We start from the raw sequence: 19,547 nt of genomic DNA on the forward strand, positions 1-19,547 counted from the left end.
ACAAAAACGTGTTCACAGCACACTTTTACAGAAAAACTGCTTACTTTCTCACCTTTACCATGTTCTGTAATTATAAACTCAATTGGAATATATATACTGTACTTACATTTAAGTGTATAGTATACCGAGCAGTATAAACAAGTCATTCTCTGTATGAAATTTTAATTTGTACTGATTTCATTAGTGCATTCTATGTAGTCGGTTAAACTAGGCAAATATCTAGATGAGTTGATGTACCCCCTGGAAGACCTCTGCGTACCTCCAGAGGTACATGTGCCCCTGGTTGAGAAGCACTGATCTAGACCATCCCTGACAGTGACAGAGATTCCATGACCTGTCTAGGTAATTTGTTCCAGTGCTTAACTGCTCTTACAGTTAGGAAGTTTTTCCTAATGTCTTACCTAAATCTCCCTTGCTGCAATTTAAGCCCATTGCTGCTGCTTATTCACGGAGGACAGGAGAGTAGTTTATCGCCCTTTTCTTTATAAGAAACGTTTACATTGAAGACCGTTATGTCCCCTCAGTCTTCTCTTCTCTAGCTTAACAAACCCAATTTTTGCAATTATTTCCTCATAGGTCATGTTTTCTAGAACTTTAGTTATTGTTGTTCTCCTCTGGACTTTCTCCAGTTTATCCACATCTTTCCCAAAGAGTGGTGTCCAGAACTGGATACAGTACTCCAGTTGGGGGCCTTATCCGTGCTAAATAGAGCGGAAGAATTACTTCTTGTGTCTGGCTTTCAACACTCCTGCTAACTGATCATATCCAGCCCATGGGAGAAATCAATCTTTTTGTAAAATTGTTGAACTGATTTTTTTGCTGAAAGCTGACTGAGAAGTTCAGGGTCAAATTTGGGATACCTCTCTGCCTTACCTGCATTCAAAAGCCCAGAAGGAATAGATATATCAAAATTCTAGCTCGAAGACCACACAAAGCTTAACTGTCTGTCCATCACTGTAGAAGAGTGGACTTGCCACAGGTATGCCCCCTCATAGCTGAGTAGAGCATGGGAGCGCTTTCCTCTCTAGGGCCTCCTACCAACAGACACTCCAGCCCCACACTTCTGCCTCTTCTCATGACTCAGTCCTCTGGCCAGGTCACATTTTAGTTCCAACACTTCAAAGGTAACAAAGTCTGACATAACAGAAGTCCAACATCCTTACAATCAGGTTTTCAGTCCTCAACTTGGGAGCCCCATGGTCCCTATACCCTCACCTCTCAGGGCTTTTAACAGCCCTTATCCCATTACATCGGAAGGTGGTGCGAAACCCCCCCTTGGTGGCTGGTAGGGGAACCCAAGCCTGCCCTCTACCTTATGTTCCAGTCCAGGGACTCTATAACCAGCAGCCAAGGTCTGCTCCATCAGACTCCTTTCTGCTGCTTCCCTCAACTTCTTTCACCATCGCCTATCATCAGGCCTCTCCCAGGGGACAACAAATGATCACAGAGAGAATATATTTTCCATCCTGCCCTGCCCCATCCTGCAGAAATGGCAGCTAATAAAGCTTTGTTTTTATTTAGTTAAATTTAGTTGCTAAGAGGAGGTGAAACAGTTCTGGGGTTTATTATTTTACAAACCATCCCTGGCACTTATCTGGCCCACATAGTATCTGAGCACCTCACAGCACTCCTCTCCCAAGCACCCCCATGTGGCAGTTCTGGTCACCCCATCTCATAAAGGATACAGTGGAACTGGAAAAGGTTCAGAGAATGGCAACAAAGATGATTAAGAGTATGGAATTGCTTCCATATGAGGAGGGGCTACCAAGATTGGGGCTGGTCATCTTAGAAGACAGATGACAAAGGGTAGGGATAAGCTAGAGCAGGGGTGGGCAAACTTTTTGGCCCGAGGGCCACATCGGGGAATAGAAATTGTATGACGGGCCATGAATGCTCACAAAATTGGGGTTGGAGTGCAGGAGGGTATGAGGCCTCTGGGTTGGGGTGCGGGCTCTGGGTTGGGGAATGAGGAGTTTGGAGTGTAGGAGGGTGCTCTGGGCTGGGATCGAGGGGTTTGGAGAGCGGGAGGGGGATCAGGGCTGGGGCAGGGGGGTTGGGGCATGGGGAGAGGCTTAGGAGGTACGGGTTCTGAGCTACGCTTACCTCAAGCAGCTCCCGGAAGCAGTGGCATGTCCCATCTCCGGCTCCTACATGAAGGCGCGGCCAGGCTGCTCTGCGCGCTGCCCCATCCACAGGCGCCGCCCCTGCAGCTCTGATTCGAGTGTGTAGGAGCCGGAGTAGGGCCGTACCACAGCTTCAGGGAGCCGCATGCTGCAGCCCCCAACCCTGCGCCCCAGCTGGAGCTTGCAGGCCAGCTTAAAACAGCTCGCGGGCCATAGTTTGCCCACTCCTGTACTAGAGGTCTATAAAATCATGAATTATGTGGAAAAAGTGAAGAAAAGTTATTTACTCCTTCCCAGAATACAAAAACCAGGGGTCACCCCATGAAATTAATATGCAGCAGGTTTAATACAAACGAGGAAGTCCTTTTTCACACAATGCACAATTAACCTGTGGAACTTATTGGCATGGGATATTGTGAAGGCCAAAAGAATAGCTGGGTTAAAAGAACTAGATATTTGTGCCATGGTTTAAAGACTTATCTCAGAGCCCAGATAAAACTTTCAAAAGTCCCAGACCAAAAGTCTCTGGGTTCCAGCAGCTCTTTCTGCTGTCCAGCCTCAGCCTTCTCCATTACCTGGAGGACTCTGCAGGCTTTCCCCTGTTTGCAATATTCAGGGTCTCTTTTCAGTTTCCCTGTCTGGAGAGCTGAGCTTTGTGCTTAGTTCAGGCTCCCTGGGAACTTCCATCCCTTAGAGCTTCCTTTCTCTTTACCTTAGAGCTCTCTGAAGCTGTTAATTAGGCCCAGGTGCTCCTTATTTAATGAATTGCCTTCCAGCAACTTAGGCAGTTAACCATCCCCAGGTGGAGCTGGCTCATTCCCTTCAGTGGAGCCTGTCCCAGGTAGGCTGGGCAGCTGACTCCCTTAAAGGGCCAGCCATGTGACATTCCTTTGTACACATGAGACAATGAGGTTCAGAGACTAAGGCCCAGATCTTTAAAGGCATGTAGGCATTGCCCCATTCAGTGCTTCAGTGCCTCATCCCTTGGTGGCCCAGTGCCCTGAGCTAGGTGCACGGGTCCCCATACAATGCACAGGGAGAGCTAGGTATCCAAGGAAGGGATTTTTCGAAGCCGGTCCGCTGAGCAGGGAAATGAGCAAGATGCCAAGAAGAGAGGTAGGGAGAGGGGGGCTTAGGCGCCAAAGTGGCTGACATGGTGCGGCAGACTGATGGGCCAGAGATCAGCACTGTCTTCCACTCAGGGTCCTCAACCATGAACCCATGCTAGGAGTAAGGTACCTGAACCAGGTCAGCTACTTAGGTAGGCCGGTTGTCTCTGTCTCCTGATCACTGTTTCCCTGTGCCCCCAGCTGCTCTTTGTGTGGGTATTGTGCTGCCCCCACCTGTAAATGGCCAGTATCCAGCCCTCCTGCTGCAGGGGCTGGCAGGTATCGGGGCTTAGGCCTGCTCAGAGCCATGCCTACAGGATTGGGCCCCACTGGGAGGTAGGTGTTCCCCTGGCTAGTCTGAGAATCCTGCTTTAGAGCTCCTGCAGCTTCAGCTTGAGCTCCGAGGAACTTGTTAGCAGTGGGGTAGCATCAGCCCCTAGCTGGTTTTGTGTCTGGTGGAAACTTAGGCACCTAGGGGAGTTAGGCACATATGAGGTTAGGGGGCAGCTGAGCAGCAGCTTTGGAAATGTCACTGGTGCCTAAGTGGTGGATTGAGGTGCCTAAAGAGGCAGAGGGCACCTCAATATCTTTGAGGATCTGGGCCTAAGTGCCTTGCCCAGGGTCACACAGGAAGCCTGTGGCTTAGCAGAGACTTGAACCCAGGATGCCCAAGTGCTAGGTTAGCACCCAAGCCACTGGCACTTTCCAAAGGGTCCCTGCTTCCCCACCTCTTTAACTCAGAGGCAAAGGACCGCAGTGGTGGGGGAGAGTTTTATAATTCCCTCGTGGTCCGAGGGCTTCACAAGGTTGTCATCTCACAAATCTCCTCCCCAGGAATGTTATTGGCATTCCTCTTTCCTGGGGCCAGTAGCATGTGGGGACACGTCTATGCACTGGCATGCAAAATGGCGTCCTCCAGGCGGTGCGATCTCACATCAACGGTGCGCGCGAGGTTACCATTTCGTTCAGCAGCCGGACGGAATTGTCTCATGCGTGCAGCCGGTCTGGGACATGCAGTGCCTGCCTTGTACACATCCGTGGAATGCCATGGCCTGAGACGGTTCCTTTCCATGGGCTGTGGAAATATGCGAGTACCCTGGGGGCTGCCAGTCCCTGCGGTTAGTGTGCTGTAGAGACCAGGCTTACTGAGTGGCATTTTGGCAGGGCCAGGCTTGATTGGCCACAGTCGGCTGGTAGAGTCTCACTTGGGAAATAATAATGTCTTCACCTTGTCAGAGTGTCTGAACCCACCCTCATCCCCTTTGCCAGACCCCTCTAGAGGGCTAAGCTGGTCAGAAGGAAAGATCAAAAGGAGAAACAATTAGCAAATAGATGCACTTAATGATGCTAATTAAAATGTATGCAGTGTAGCCTCTGCCTCTGTGCCAGCTGCTTCGGCAGGCGAGCCGAAATCCGGGTAGCGCCAGCCTTGCCCTGGAGTGTGGAGCTGGGAAGCAGGACATCTGGCATCCCGCTACTCCGCCTTCCACAAAAGGCAGGTTCAAGGAAGTCTTCGTTTCATTTTGTGCCGTTAGCTGGGTTCACGTAGGAGCCCCTCATTAGCTCTGTCTCTGCAGGAGCCTGCTGGGACCTCATTAGGCATTTCAATTAGTGAACAGCCGGTGTTGCTGAGGGAGAGGGGTGTTTAATCAAGATGGCTGCAATTAGCCATTGGAGTGGAGGTGGCAGAAGTAACCCTAATGCCAAAGCTGGAGAAAACAACCAGCAGCCTCGCACATGCTACCCCGCTCACTAGGGGTTAGAACAAGCTCTCCAACAACTCTCTGCAGGCTCTTAATGAGACACTGGCCAGCTCCCAGAGCTGGGCTCTACAGCAAATTACAGCAAATGCCTGGTCAGTGAGGAAGGGCAGTAAAACGCAACAAAGCCCTGTGGCCCAGATCCTCAAAGGTATTTAGGCCCCTCACTGCCTTTGAAATCAGTGGGAGCTGGGTGCCTAAATACCTTGAGGATTTGGGCCTACATGCTTTTCAGCTAGTCAAGCCAAGGCAGCTGCAATGGGTGGAAGTGAATGTCTTGCAAGCTGTTTGTTTTGGTAGCATAGCCCCCATGTGTATTTAGTGGTAATTGTTGTGTGCTTTCACAGATAAATATGATGGGCTGGATTTTCATCTGGGCCTCAGCTCGACCTCCATATTTGCAGACTCACTTACAGCCGTGGTAAACATGAGGTGCAAATCCCACTGCTTGGAGCTGGGGTCCTCAAACATTTTCATAGCATAGAGCATGTTTTTATACTGGGATTGTCACAAACCCCTCCCTTCCCATTCTCCATCATCCAGCTGCCAATTCCTAGGGTTGTTAGACATCTGGTTTTCGACCGGAACGCCTGGTTGAAAAGGGACCCTGGTGGCTCCATTAAGTCCAGTCGGTGGTGCAGTGGGGACCTGGGGATAAGGCAGGCTCCCTGTCTGCCCTAGCTCCGTGTGGCTCCCGGAAGTGGCCGCCAGCTCCCTGCAGCCCCTAGACGCAAGGGCGGCCAGGGAGGCTCCGGGTGCTTCCCCTGCCCGAGTGCTGGCTGAGCAGCTCCCATTGGCCAGGAACTGCGACCAATGGGAGCTGCGGGGGTGGCACCTGCAGGCATGAGGGCAGCGTGCGGAACCTCCCTGGCCGCCCATGCACCTAGGGGCTGCAGGGACCTGGCAGCCATGGTAAGCGCCGCAGGGACCCCACACCCTGAACCCTCTCCTGCACCCCAACCCCCTGCCCCAGCCCGGAGTCCCTTCCCGCAGACCGCAGGGCAGGGGTCTTTGGGGCAGGGGTGTCTGGTTTTGTGCCATTAGAAAGTTGGCAACCCTACCAACTGCCCTCCCATTCTTAATGGCACAGACCACAGCTGTTCCCATCAGCCATCTCCCCCTCCTGTTCACAATCCCATACATCTCCATGGCACTATAGCGATTGCTTACATGGAAAATTAATATCAGGGATGTATTTAATACTTTTAAAACATCTTTTAATATTAATAGGAATAGTTGTTAATACCTAGCTCTAATATAGCACTTTTCATCAGTAGCTCAAAGTGCTATATGGGGAAACTGAGGCACTGGGAGGGACAATGACTTGCCCAAGACACCCAGCAGGCCAGAGCTGAGATTAGAACCCAAATCTTGTCAGTCCTGTGCTCAATCCACTAGGCCACACAATTTAATAGTTAGCAATGAGAAGCCGGCACCATATGATCAGCCAGCTCGAGACTCACAGTTGAGACCACCAGTTTCACCTTGCTGACTAAAGGGAAGGACCACACTCCACATTTAGCCACCTAAGCAAGGGACCCTGCTGCCAGAGGTACTGTGCACTCAGAACACCGAGTGAATTGAACAGGAGTTGTGGGTGCTTATCTCTGAAAGTCGGCCTATTGCTGAGTGGCCTAAATGTGGATTTGAATGTACCCGGAGCTGGGTCCTGGCGCTGAGTAACATCTTCCTGGCAGAATCTCTGCCTCTGTTAAAGGACAATGTTGCAACCTGTTGGGAAGGGGCTCTCTTGCTGGGTAGCTGCATCGCTCTCTCTGGTGAGGTCGTCGTGCTGGAGACAACTGGAAACTCGGTTCCCAGGCTGCAACACGAGTTTTTGTGCTGTGAGGCTCCCTGAATCTCACCTGAGAAATGCATTCAGCTTGGTTTCCCTGGGAGCGCCGCCCCCTGGGCTGCAAACTGCCTGGAGGGCCAGAAACAAAGGGCAGTATTGGGGTGCTCTCCTTTAACAAAACCCAAAGGCTTGAAATGCAGGGAATTTACTCTTCAGCTTTCCCCACCAGCCTTCTCTCTGTTATATGCTGCCAGCCCAGCTGTACGTTGACATGCACCAGGAGGGGCTCAGGATGGATTGTGGGTAGATGCTTATATCGTGGACTCCTTGTTGGAATTTCTCAGCAGCTGGCTCACAGTTGACTACCGGATGCAGGGCCCCTCCCAGCCACCAGCGTGCTCTGCCTCCTTTTGCGGCTCCCTGAATGCTGGACATGTGGCGCATGAGGGTTGCGTGCTGTGCCTCGCGGCTTTTGCACTCCCGGCTCACTGGGCTGTATGGGACTTCTGTGCCGGCAGAAGCACTGGGGCAATGCCATCATATCATAGCCCCCAGCAAGGATGCTGCCCAGAACCCATTTCCTACTTGAGATGTTCCTGCATTAGCCGTATCTAACACCCTCCCACCCCTGTCCCCATGGTTCTGAATTTCTTACTGCAGGAAAGGTCTGTGTCAGAACTCACTCAGGGAAGCAGGGACTGACAGCCAAAACCCCAGACCCATTGGGGCAGAGACCAAGTAGGGAATTTCTGGAAAATCCTGGCAAGTCGAAGATAAGGAGTTTCAATGCAAAGCTGCTTTGCCAGTGTAAAGGTGACCTGCCAAGGACTTATAGAAATTGGGCTAGTCCAGCTTCCTTCCGCTCACTTGGTGGCTGCTGATGGTCCTTCCTCACTACCCCCTCCCAGGTGCTTGGGAGCACTTTCCTCCACTCAGAATTTCACCTACCACCTTCCAAGGGATGACTCCCAAATCGTCTTCCCCACTATTCCCCAGACACGCATTCTCTCTGCTTCCCTCAGCCTAACCCTGGCGATACCTGACCACCTCATCCTTCCTCCTGACCTCCTTCCCTTCCCTATCACTGCTGCCACTCCACTTGAGTGACTCCCCATCTTTCTGTTGGGACATCTGGGCTTTTGCCACATCCTGCACATCTCCCTTTACAACATCTTTAAACGGCTGCCCCTTCGTCCCGGCCTGGAATCTCCTGCCTGGATCCCTGCAGCTGCCTCTTTTCCCGTATCCTGGTACTTCCCCCTCCACTCTATTCAAAACGCTGTGGCCAAAAATCTTCCTTCGCCATCACTCTGACTTGGTTGCACATCCACTTCCTCACAAATGGTTGCCCTGGCTTCCTTCCTGTTTCTACATCGCATTCAGCTTCCTTGTTTTCCCTGTCAAGTCTCTGCATGGCTCTGGCCCTGCTGACACACCAGCCTTTGCTTCCACATATGTCCCTCATGCTCATACCTCAGTCTTGGAACCGAGTCTTTCAGCTCATTGCTCCCTGGGGATTCCTTATCCCTCTTGCAACTCCGCACCTTTTTCCACCCCATTCTGCTCTTAAGTGCACCAAGCAGCCATGTTACCGTAAGGCAAGGTGGACGCTTTAGATGGTGACACAAGAAATCGGAAATGGCAACACCACCCCAAGCCTGATTTAAGGAACCGGGAGGAATCGCTCCTTTGCTGCCACATAGCAGAGGAGGAGTCTGCTTTTCAGAGTTTGTAGGCAGATCAGAATCTATTTTAGGGTTTCATCCTGCCACCCAGCATCACGGGATTTGGGTGCCTTTCACATAAAGTCAATAGCAACAGTGAAGTCCCTAGTGGATTTCATAGTCCTTGGCACTTCTCCTTTTCACAGTTAAAATTCTGCTTGGGGAAGGGCTTTTAATTGGGGGCATTTCCCTAGATTTTACTTTACTTTTTTATTTGTGTGTAGCTGGTTGAGGTTTAGGGGCAGAAGTGTGTGTGTGTTGGGTGGGGGGGGAGGTCAGTCTTAAGCTAGAAAGATTTTTCTGAACAGGAAGGTTCTGCAGCATCTTCTAAGATGCTCAGACTTTGGCTTCATCTGATCGCCTCTCAGAGTTAGTTCTGTAGCCGGGTTCATCGACCCAGCGTACTCTGTCTCCTGCATGATCAGGACCGATGGGGCCCAAGAATGAGTTATTGCCTCACTGAGAGACAAACGAGTTGCTACAGCAGCACAGTGCTGATTTCCCAGCCCAACTAATTCAGCAACGAGTACACCATTTAAATTATTATATTGAATTATTCAAATTACTCCCCAGCAGGATTAGTGCAGCTACTCCCTCGCGACTGTCTGAGTTCTGCCTGGGCAGTCCCCGTCTGCAACCTTAGAACCAGCTAGGCAGCGGCATCCCCGCTCCTGATACCATCTCTGCCGAGGGTCCCTCAGGGGGCTTATGCCCCACTAGCAATGATCCCCTTTGTTGCCTCCCTCTGTCTGTATCCATGTAAACATCCCATGTCCCCTCTTTGTTTAACCAAGCAGCAGCTTCTGTAACCAAGAAAAAAAAAAATCAGGAGCTGGTTCACCGGGATGGTTCTTATTTGATCCAAAGCCAAGGTTGTGCATTCCGTCAGCCGGTCATTTACCTAACACCACATCGCAAACAGGGAAGGGTTCGGCCACTGCCTCTTTCGAACATGCTTGGTAGAAATTAGAGCTGTCCAGGGAAATGGCCTGCATAGGCCACTCAGAGCTCTGGTTTGGAGTCTGGGGAGCATCCCAGTGTTGGCTAGAGTTGGTTAAAAAGTTCCCCTCCCCACCCCTGTGGAAAATTTAGATTTTTTGGCAGAAATTTGATTTTTTTTTTTAAATTGTAAATACCATTGCAGTGCCCCATGGGAGGTGTAGTTCAGGTGTGTCATCAGCCCATTGTCCTCTATATTCTGGGCTCCCTGGTTGGACTACATTGCCCATGATGCACTACACTCTTAGAGAGGCGCATCAGTGCACCATGGGAGAGGGGAGGGTCCCAGACCATGCTGAATCCTGGGAGATGTAGTCCAGCCAGGGAGTCTGGCCCTCAAAGGAGAATGGAGACACCCAAGCTACAGCTCCCAAGAGGAACCACAGCGACACTTCCAAATATTTCGGGGTTTGTTCCCCCCCCCCCCCCCGCTGAAAAATTGAAGTTTTCCCTGGGAAATCTTCCACTTTTCGCAAAAAAATGTTGTTTATTCAAAACCCAATTTTTCCTCAAAAGTCAGTTGTGGCAGAAAACTTTCAACCAACTCCATTGCTGGCTTCAGACTGTAGGCTGCACAGCTAAGTAGACATTCAGCTTTAACAAATTCGTGTCTGAACAGAGCAGTCCAACAATGAAAGTTTCCTTCCCTCCTCTCCAGTAGAATGTGAAGCAAAGTGAGCTGCCCTGGGCTGGAGAGGATTTGGCTCGAAGGCTAGTTTGCCAGTTGCTTCTCTTGTCGCAGGGTATGATCCAAATCTAACCTAGCTCAGGAGGGCTGCAGAAATACCCGAACAGATGTTCCTTTTCCGTATGGGAAAATGCAGAGTAAAACAAAGAAATATTCTCCTGCTGAAGTCCAACATCTGTTTGAAGCTGTCTGGCTCGGGTTCAGACTTTAATTATTCTGACAGGTCTCTTCATGCCTTTAATTTCCCATGAAATCTAATTCAAGAAGCTATTTGTCTGCAGACTGCTCCTCGTGTTGTGAAGAGTACGGGTGCACGTGACCCAGACGTGCCTTGCTGAAAACGAGCTGCTCGGGACAGCTTTAAAAAAAAAAAAAAGCGATGTTTTTTCCTTTTCCAAAATTACGCCCGTGTTCTTTACAAAGTGCATTTTTAGCAACACTGTAATCCTCACTTCTGGAGCTCACAACTGTGCAGTCCACTAGCAGGATGTCATCAATTAAGGCATTATGGTCACGCCAGACCTCAGGGGCATTGGCCCTGTGAAGGAATTTCTGTCCCTTCTCAGCCGTTAAAGTTGTTCTTTGAAAGCAAGGGAGAACCTTTAAATGAATTGTTGGCTGTTTTTGGGATGGAAATGCTTATCAATTTCAAGGCCAGATTCAGGCACTGTGGGGCTCCCAGGTGAACAATGACATGGCCCAGCCCCAGCCTGAAGCAGTGCCAGCAGATGGGCCCCCCTCCCTGAGAGATCAGAGGGGCACAGTGCATAGCCCAGCAGCTGGCTTATCTGCTTTAGGGGGCTACGCCATGCAGGTTCCTCTGCTGGGGTGAGGTATAGAGTTAACCCCCTGTTGGGATGTGCTAAACTGGAGTGACTCATGCTTTGACTTCAGACCTAGAGCACAAAGCAGAACATGGACCTGACTTTTAATGGGATTATGCTCTTGTTACCTGCCTTGGTAGGGATACACACGAATCAAGGAATTGCCACCACCACCAGGCATTTGGTGAAGCCCTTTGGAGGTTTAATATCTGTGCAGAGTGATCCCTTTATTATTTATATTGCCGTAGCACCTCAGAACCCCAGTCGTGACCCAGGAGCCCATTATGCTAGGCACTGTACAAGCAGATGATCCCTGTCCCCAAGAGTGCTCTTGGTCCATGGAGACTCTCCTATTTTTGGTGGCTTGGTCTGGTAGGGATGTGTAAATAGGAGTCTTCAAGGTCAAGAGCCACAGATCAGTCTTGGCTTAGAGAAGCCAATAGCGTCATAGGGGGCGTACTTGTCTCAAACAAGATCCAAGGAAATTGGACTCGGTCTTCCCTTTTTCTTAAGAATGAGCAAAAAGACCTGGACCCCTCTGCCTGCAGAGAGACTTCTACAGCACCCAAGTGCTGAAGAGAAGCTACCCCTTCCTCCGCAGCTTCTTGGGAGAAGGGATTTCCCAAAGGGGATGGGGAAAGGCATTATTCATCCTCTCAAAATAAAGAAGACAAACCAACCCAGAACCCTGAGGGTAAAGAAGCACATGTGATAGGTACTACGAGTGAGGAACGGAGCTGAGTGAAAGTCAAGATTTCCACCCTACAGGAAAACAAATAGTTCCACATTTGTTTTCATCCTGAATCGGGATGAAAAATCAAAATACCATTTTTTTTTTTAATTTTTTAATGCAACAAATTCTGGAAAACTTCAAAATATTTGGTTTTCAGACACTTTGAGGTTACACTGCACTCATCAATGGGGTTGCAGTACCTCATGGGAATTGTAGTTTGGCTGCTTCAGACTACTTTGTTCACTATGGACCAGGCTCCCTGGCTGGACTACATCTCCCATGGTGCACCACACAGCTCTCACAGGGGAAACTGCAGTGCATCATGGGAGATGTACTCTGGCCAAGGACCTCAGCCCACAGAGAACAGAGGCACAAGACACCCAAACTACAAATCCCATGAAGCACCATTGCACTTCAGGCTGTTGCAGTTTAATGTTGAATCAACACAATATGGAGAATTCAAATATTTTGGCAACATAGACATTTTTCCACAGAAAGTTTTGGATTTTGAGGAAACTGCATTTTCCACTAAAAATCATTGACAGAAAATTCTCAGCCCACTCTAATGTTAGGTTAATGTCAAGAAGTGAATGAGAACTTGCTATTCACTAGCTAGTTTAACATGCACTGGGAGACAATGGCTCATCTCTGCACCTATCGCACACTTACCATAATGAGTTTTTTTGTTTGGTCTTCATTTTGGAAAGAATGGTGGGGGTTTATGGTTTAAATCTAAAGCCTAATTTATCCCAATTTGTGCGGTGAGATGCCCCTTGTAAAACAGACAGGCTGCAACCACGATTGAGCAAATATTGCTCTTGGGGCCTTGATTTTTACATTGCCTGGCTTTCTGTGATTTTAATTAGGCAAATGCATTGTATTAAAGTAACAATAGGATTTTAGTGTGTGTGCCTGATGTGGCATGCTGGGCAGGTTAAACACCTAGGCAGACAGACTGGATGCTGGATTCTGTTCTGTAATTTAAATATTGGTTTGTGTTTGTTTGTTCCTTGGGGCAGGGACATTTTCTTCTCCCCTCTGCAAGTCTTGGAAAAGAGCAGCACCTGGAATGACAGGGCTACCAAATGGCTCAGTCCTGCTGCCCTAGGAATGGAAACTGGCTGCCTTGCTGAGCAGGGGTGAGTCAGGCTATTTTCTACATATGACTATTTGCCCAACTGCTGCTGAGAGGGGAAACCATGTAGTGACCAGAGTGCTCTATTCCCAGAGCTGTTGGCACTACCAGAGAAAAATCTAGGGAAGGTGTGCCCCTAATTCCCAGGTGTTTGGAGCATTACTGCCTGCAGATGCCTCCTTCCTAATCAGTGTCTTCATAGCTGGATTCTTCCTTCCTCAATCTCTGCCAGGCCCTAGAGCAATGCAAGCTTAGTAGGGCTCTTGTGTGGAGAACCCCATCCTAAGGGTTTAAAGCAGCTGGAGATTGGGATGTAAGTCAAGCCCCTAAAATGCCCCCTCTCTGCCAGATAACGAGACACGGTATATTCTGGAGTGGCAAAGAGCTCCTGGGGATGGAGAAATTGAATCTCTCAGAATGTATTTAGTGCACCTTGAGATTCAGATAACCCCCTCTTCCACTCCACCCCCTCGCCTGCCTTTCCAAGACAGGTGCTGCTCCGTGGTACTGGCCCAAGGAGGTGAGAGGGGCAGTGCCCCAAGGCAAGAAATGCTGGCTGAGGGGGATGTTTCCCTGGGGAAGGCTCCACATTGAACACGCTCACACAGCAAGTTGCAGCTGCAGTTTTATTTCCTTTTGTAAAAACATGATTAGAGGGGGAAATTTCCCTATAGACTTAACCCCCTCCACTCCCCGCCCCCCACCAAATAATCAGGGGAGGAAATGGGGCAGATTGTCCTGGCAAGTCACACTCCCTCCAGGCTGGGGGATGTAGGCTTCCTTTGAGGGGGAGGGGGAGCTGGCCCTTTTCTGGGGCAGGGGTCCAGCGTTTCTATTCTGTTTCTGGGACTGAGACTCGCCGGGAATGGCTGTTAATGGGACAGCCTGGCTGGCTGGCTGGCATATGCTGCCCGGGTGGGGCACCGCTCAGATTTAGCGACAACCACCCTGCAAATGCTGCAGAGAGAGGCTCCATCTTTACAAGTCCACATGGCTGAGGCAAAGGCAGGAACAAACCGCTCAGCCTTGGCTCGCGTGGGATTTTTGTTGTTCTTGGTTTTTGTTTGTTTTTAATAAAACGGTCTTTAGATTGACTACTGGAAACAGCTCCTAGCATAAAGCACCTTCCTCCAGAGTCCACTTACAAAAGAGTTCAGAAAGGGTCAAATATTGACCAATAATGGTTTGGCTGCTTTTGAATCTCGATTGTGGCTTCAGCAATGTACAGCAGGGGTGGCTGGGGAGGGCGGCTCCTCCTTAGTCAGCTGGCTTGGTGACCAGGGAGAGCGGCTGGGCCTGCAGCACTGCCAGGGCAGCCTGCGGGGAAGGAAGGGCAGCCGGGAAGGAAGGCGGCGAGGTCAAGAGAGCCGTGTGGGTCACTGTGGCAAACGGAATGGGTCTGGAGAGAAGAGGCGACGGACTGCTAAGGCTGGAGGAGGAGACGGCAGCCTTACTGGACAGAAAAGCAGCTGAATGGAGAGACAGCTGGGCCCTGGCTTCCGGTTTGGTGGTGAGCGAGAGGGGCTGAGCTTGTTCAGAGTGGGTGGCAGCTGGGGCAGCGGGCGATGCCAAGGCTGTTGATGGGGTGGCAGGCGAATCCAACATGCTGCCATGGGAGGAAGCAGGACTATCGCAGGGTTTCTCAATGGGCAGGTACTGCACACATGGCTTTTTACTCTTGGAGGCCAGAGAGCCTGTAAGGGGCAGAAAAGACACTGGTAAGCCACACTTCAAAGACACTGTCAGCTAGTCCCCAGGGCCTGGGGTTAGGTTTAGTGGATTTGCCCAGGCCTGGAAAACAGAAGGCGCAAATCCCATCTGCAGCTGGAACCAGATTCATTAACAGACTTATTGCTCAGGGCAATGCTAATTAACTGCAGGGTTAACTGGGGTGAGCGGCACCTGGGTCTGAGCAGCCGCTCTGCAAAGCCGTGCCCAAGTTAAGTGGCCCCTCACTGGGGCAGCACTCCCCTGGGGGTGTTGCTAGGACACTTGGGGACACAGCCCTGGTTCTTTGTGCTGTGGTCAGCTGAGCAGCTCTGTGGTTCTTTCCCAGTGAATTGCAGAATGTGTCTGTTCTTCTGGGCACGGGGAAGGCGTTGAAGGACTATCAGCACTAGTGATTTAGCCTGTGTCCTCACTACAAAGTAGGTGGGCTACCAGCCCGAGTGAAAGCCTCACTCAGGCTTAACCCCAAGCCCCAGATGAGCCAGCTAGCCCAGGTTGGAAGCACCACCACGCTCGAGTGAGAGGGTTGTGTGTGGATGGGAACAGCTGCATTGAGGCCAGACCTTAAGGTACTTACAACTTGCAGGGAGTCTGAGCAGGCCAATGGGGCAAAGAGCAACCTACAACTACTGACATTTAATAACGGGTCAAAGCAGAGGGCAAGGGACCCATGGGAATGTAACTGTATTACTTCATACGGTGTGCCCCCGTGGTGCTTCCGAAGTGTCTAAATGCCCTAGGCTCCTGGATCCCATTGAATTTCAGGGCCACTGAGGCTCCTTAGTCAATCAGGTGCTTTTTAAAATCATGTTTACTTTCCTGGGCTACAATTTTCCAACTTGATGAGGCAGCTAAAGCTGACAGGGACAGTTGGTGAATTCTCCGCTGGCCCTATGGCCTTTACTCCCCTCCATATCAGACCAAAGAAGGGGAGCAGGCTGTACTTACTCTCTGTGTCCTGGATCTGCTGCTGGGGCTGTTTCTCTCGCTTTCTCTTCTTCTTTTTCCCCTGGAAAAGACCATCCCACTTGCAGCTTTTGTCATTGGCTATCAGTAACCCCCCAACCCTCTCCACCATGATCCCCGAGAACTCGTGGGGCTCAGGATAAGGACAGGGCACCAGGTGGAACAGCCCCCAGGGTCTGAGCACCGACCAAGCAGTGCAAGAAGCAGCAGGAGTCAGTGATGTTGGGGGAGGAGGTGACAGTAAATCAGCCATCAAGAGAACTGAGAATTCACACCTTTATACCCCCCCACTCATTTCTCACCCACCTGGGGTGTTCTTTAGACTGTAAGCTCTCTGGGGAAGGACCTGTCATGTCTTATACCTCTAGTGCAGTAGGGCTCACCCGGGTTGGCACTACTGCAATAGACAATGGGGAACAAGACCCTTCTCTGGAGAAGGGGGCATGAGGCCGTACTGCACTTCTGCATTAACCTGGGGCTTCTCACAGCCACTCACTGGGGCCCTTGGAACTCTGAGCCAGGTTCAACCCCAGAAGAGCAGCTTGGTGAGGCTGCTAAATCGGACAGGGACAGTTCCTTTAGAAGCCCCAGTGTTCAGGAGACCTTGCCCTTTATATTTGCTATTTATTCTGTATGTACTACTCTGCCCCACAGCACTAGCCCGACTACCACGATTCCCCTTCTGCCTCCTGCTGACCTCAGTCACGTGGCTGGGGAAGGCAGAGGGAGGGCGACCAAAGCAGGTTCACGGGCAGGACCCAATGAACGGCCCCTGGGGGCCAGTTATGCCCTCTCCAAGGGAACAAGAATGGGGGCTGCTCTTCTATTAAGTCTGGCTTTAGCATTCGCAGGCCCCCAGTTAAAGGCAGGTCACAGGATCCCAACCGTGGACACTAGCAGACCCATTAGGTGCCATCCAGCACATCCGCTCGGGGCCAGGGCAAGCATGTCACTTACAGCATGTTTTATAGGGCTGCGTCCTGTCCTAATGCTGCACAGTCCCTAATGTCGCACCTCCCCACCCTAGAAGGTCCTCCCCGATCCGGCACCCAGGGCCAGCTCAAACAATCGAACCTGCCTGTTCCTGGCTCTGGAGAATCAGAGAGCGGATGCCTCACATGCAGTTGCACGTGTAAGGATGTCCGATTTCATTCAATCTCTGTGCACGAGACAGCAGCACCTCCCCGCTAACCCCACCAGGAGTGTCATCAGTGTGCAGCCCTTCTAATGCCAGGGCCCCGCCCCGGGCAGCATGTTCCACCCCTCCATTAAGGCATTTCCCATTTTCTCCTTAGTGGTCCCCTCCTCTGTACTGGATGGTTATTGTCCATTTTCTCCCCTGCCTCGATTCCTATTAGCACTCTGTAGGTCTGAACAGCTCTCACCTGGAAAGAAACGCCTTGATTTCCAGAAGCCTATTTCTGCCACAACCCAGCCCTACGCCAGGTGTGCTGCCTTTGTATGAACTTTGACATCCGTTAGCAGGGCGTTGCGAACCAGAGGCACTATACCAAGGGCAGCTGCCTCCAGATGGGGTTAAGCAACATCCAGGCGTGGCTCCCCCCAGACATCCAATAACCACCCTGAGACTGGCTAAGGGAGCGGCAGTGACTACTTCCCTAGGTCCCTCACCGCAGTGACCCCAAGTTTCTCATCTCTATTCGTAGACCCTGGAGGCCAGATCCTGATTACAGCTTCATACAGAGACTGATAAGGCCAGGAAGGACCATTATGACCATCTAGCCTGACCTCCTGCACAGCGCAGTCCACAGACTGTCACCCAGCGACACCTGCACTGGAGGGGATAATTCAGTGTGTTGATCTCCCTTCCCTCCAGCAGCTACGTGAGGTGGCAACTTACGTAGTTATCCCGCGCAGACCAAGTGGGATAGAGCTGTGAATGAAGCTGTCGCTCCTTCCGGGCTAGCTCGTAGTACTTGGCTTGTTCCTCACGTGACAACGAATGCCACTAGGAAGGAGAAAAGGAGAGCCAGAGCTGAGACTTGTGGGGGGGTTACCCTCCGACGAAGGGCTGAAACTCACCAGTCTGGGTCCCTTGCCCAAAGCCCAGGTCCCAAAGGTGAGGAAGAGGTCGTTCTCCTCACCAGCTCCTCTGAACTATGGCAGCAGGACAGTGAAGCTGCTGGGTCACTGTTCTACACCTCTCAGGAGCAGCAGCCCAGGACCGGGGCTCAGTGTGTAACTCAGAGCAGCCTTAGGGGTGCTCTAACTGATGGCAGCTGCCCACAGCCCAGAGTAGCTGGAGCACAAGGTGCACTGGCCACATCCTAGCAGGGCTGCCCCCAGGCTGACAGTGCAGCCTATAGTCAGCTCTGTGGGATTCACAGGGAAGAGGTGCCCAAGCTCCTTGCTTCAGTGCTGCTCCCAACCAGGATCCCCAGTCCCTCCAGCTGATGAGCTGAGAAAACCTGCTCCACTCTGTCTCGATGGCTGGGATTGCTCTAGGCAGGATCTCTATGATCAGAGTCCTCCAGGACTCTCACCAGCCAGAGTGCCAGATTTTCCACAGTGTTTAGGTGACAGGGGATCTCCCAGGATGCTCCTCATTTCCCAGGCTGGCCTGGCTGCAGATAGCAGCTGAGTGCTCTGCACTACAGGGGGGGATGCCAGTAAGAGAATCTGGCTAGGTGGACAATTGCAGAGAGCTTACAGTGACCCCCTATTGTGGGTCCCACTTACCCCCTTCACGTGTTGCTTTTCCTGCTACGCTCCCAGCCCCTCAGACTCAGAGGGGATGTGCAAGCGCATATATAAAACGCCTTGGGGGAAGCAGATGGGAACCTGAGTCGAAGGGGGTTGTCTAATGAGCCCAAGGCCCTGTCTACGTTAAAGGGATCTGAGGCGGTGCAGTTCTCCTGATGCAACCCCTAGTGCAGACACGCTGCAGAGGTCCAAAACAGGCCCTCCTCCCACAGCACCCGGCCAGTCAGAGGGAGCAAGGCTACTCAACCCAGGTGCCACACACCGACACTAGGGGATGACACCGGCATAACAGCTTGGATGTGTTTGCCCCCTGCACCGATTTCTGCAGTGTAGACAGGGTCTGGATTCACCTCTGAATTGGGCCCATGGAGTCTAGGGAACGGGGAAGAAAGGACAGAGGAGAAGGCGCCTTTACCCTTCGTCCCAGGATCTGGTTGATGGCCGCGCTCTCCTTCAGCGTACACTCCGCCACCACCTTGGCCCTCATCTCCTTCATGTACAACATGAACGCATTGAGCGGCTTCTTTATGTGGGGCTTTTTCTCCTCCTCCTTCTTCACACTGCCGGGGGATTTCCTGGAACCATCACACGGGCCAGTCAACACCTGCAGCGCCCACTGTTGCCACGCTGCAGAAGAGCTTCCCCTTGCTGCACGGCGTGCAGTTGTGTCTCTTTGTAATGCCCGCCAGACACCTAGCGCTCTGGGGGGGACATCATCTTATTGGAGAAGGTGAATGCAGACCCCTCCCCCACCACCCCTGTCCAGACAATGTCACCCTCTGGTTTTATTCTTCAAGGTGGATTTCACACCACAGGTAAGATGGAGAGGAGAGAGCGGGGCTGCTTATCGGGAGTGAAAACACGAGGCACATCCCAGGGGATGGCGAGGATCACAAGGCTGGCAATGAATTCATATGGAACATCTGCTTCCAGGAAAGTCTAGTGAACAAGCCTTTCTTGTTCCCGTCACCACAGAGCTTGCCTTGCCCAGCTAATGTGTTAAAACAGATGTATAGATTACAAGGGAAGGAGGACCCTCTGTGATCATCTACTCTGACCTCCTGCATAGCACAGGCCATAGGACTGCCCTGAATTAATTCTTGTTTGAACTAAAGCAGATCTGTTAGAAAAACCCTCACATTAGTTAACAGGTGAGTTCTAGCATGACCCCTAAGTCCTTCTCGTGGTCATTGTTTTCCAGGATACAATCCCCCAGCCCATACGTATGACCTGCATTCT

At 51.3% G+C, this 19,547-nt stretch overlaps 1 protein-coding gene across 7 annotated transcripts in view; it reads right to left on the reverse strand.

The window, feature by feature from the left end:
* Nucleotides 1-13,558: 13,558 nt before the first annotated feature.
* The window catches only part of TCF7L1 (transcription factor 7 like 1), a 102,539-nt gene continuing 96,550 nt past the window's right edge, over nt 13,559-19,547 (reverse strand). For 3 of the 7 annotated variants that reach the window (XM_074940296.1, XM_074940300.1, XM_074940299.1), the window contains 4 exons: nt 18,724-19,009; nt 17,446-17,553; nt 15,567-15,627; nt 13,582-14,584 (listed from right to left, as the gene is read on the reverse strand). In XM_074940296.1, coding sequence (XP_074796397.1) covers nt 14,148-14,584; nt 15,567-15,627; nt 17,446-17,553; nt 18,724-19,009 — 892 coding nt within the window. In that variant the 3' untranslated portion in view covers nt 13,582-14,147. Of the gene's footprint in view, nt 14,585-15,566; nt 15,628-17,445; nt 17,554-18,723; nt 19,010-19,547 lie in introns of all 7 variants that reach the window. The other 4 variants (XM_074940297.1, XM_074940302.1, XM_074940301.1 and 1 more) reach the window with 4 other exon arrangements.

The sequence above is a fragment of the Natator depressus genome, chromosome 26 (genome assembly GCF_965152275.1).
Source record: "Natator depressus isolate rNatDep1 chromosome 26, rNatDep2.hap1, whole genome shotgun sequence".
NCBI classification, from domain to species: Eukaryota; Metazoa; Chordata; order Testudines; family Cheloniidae; genus Natator; species Natator depressus.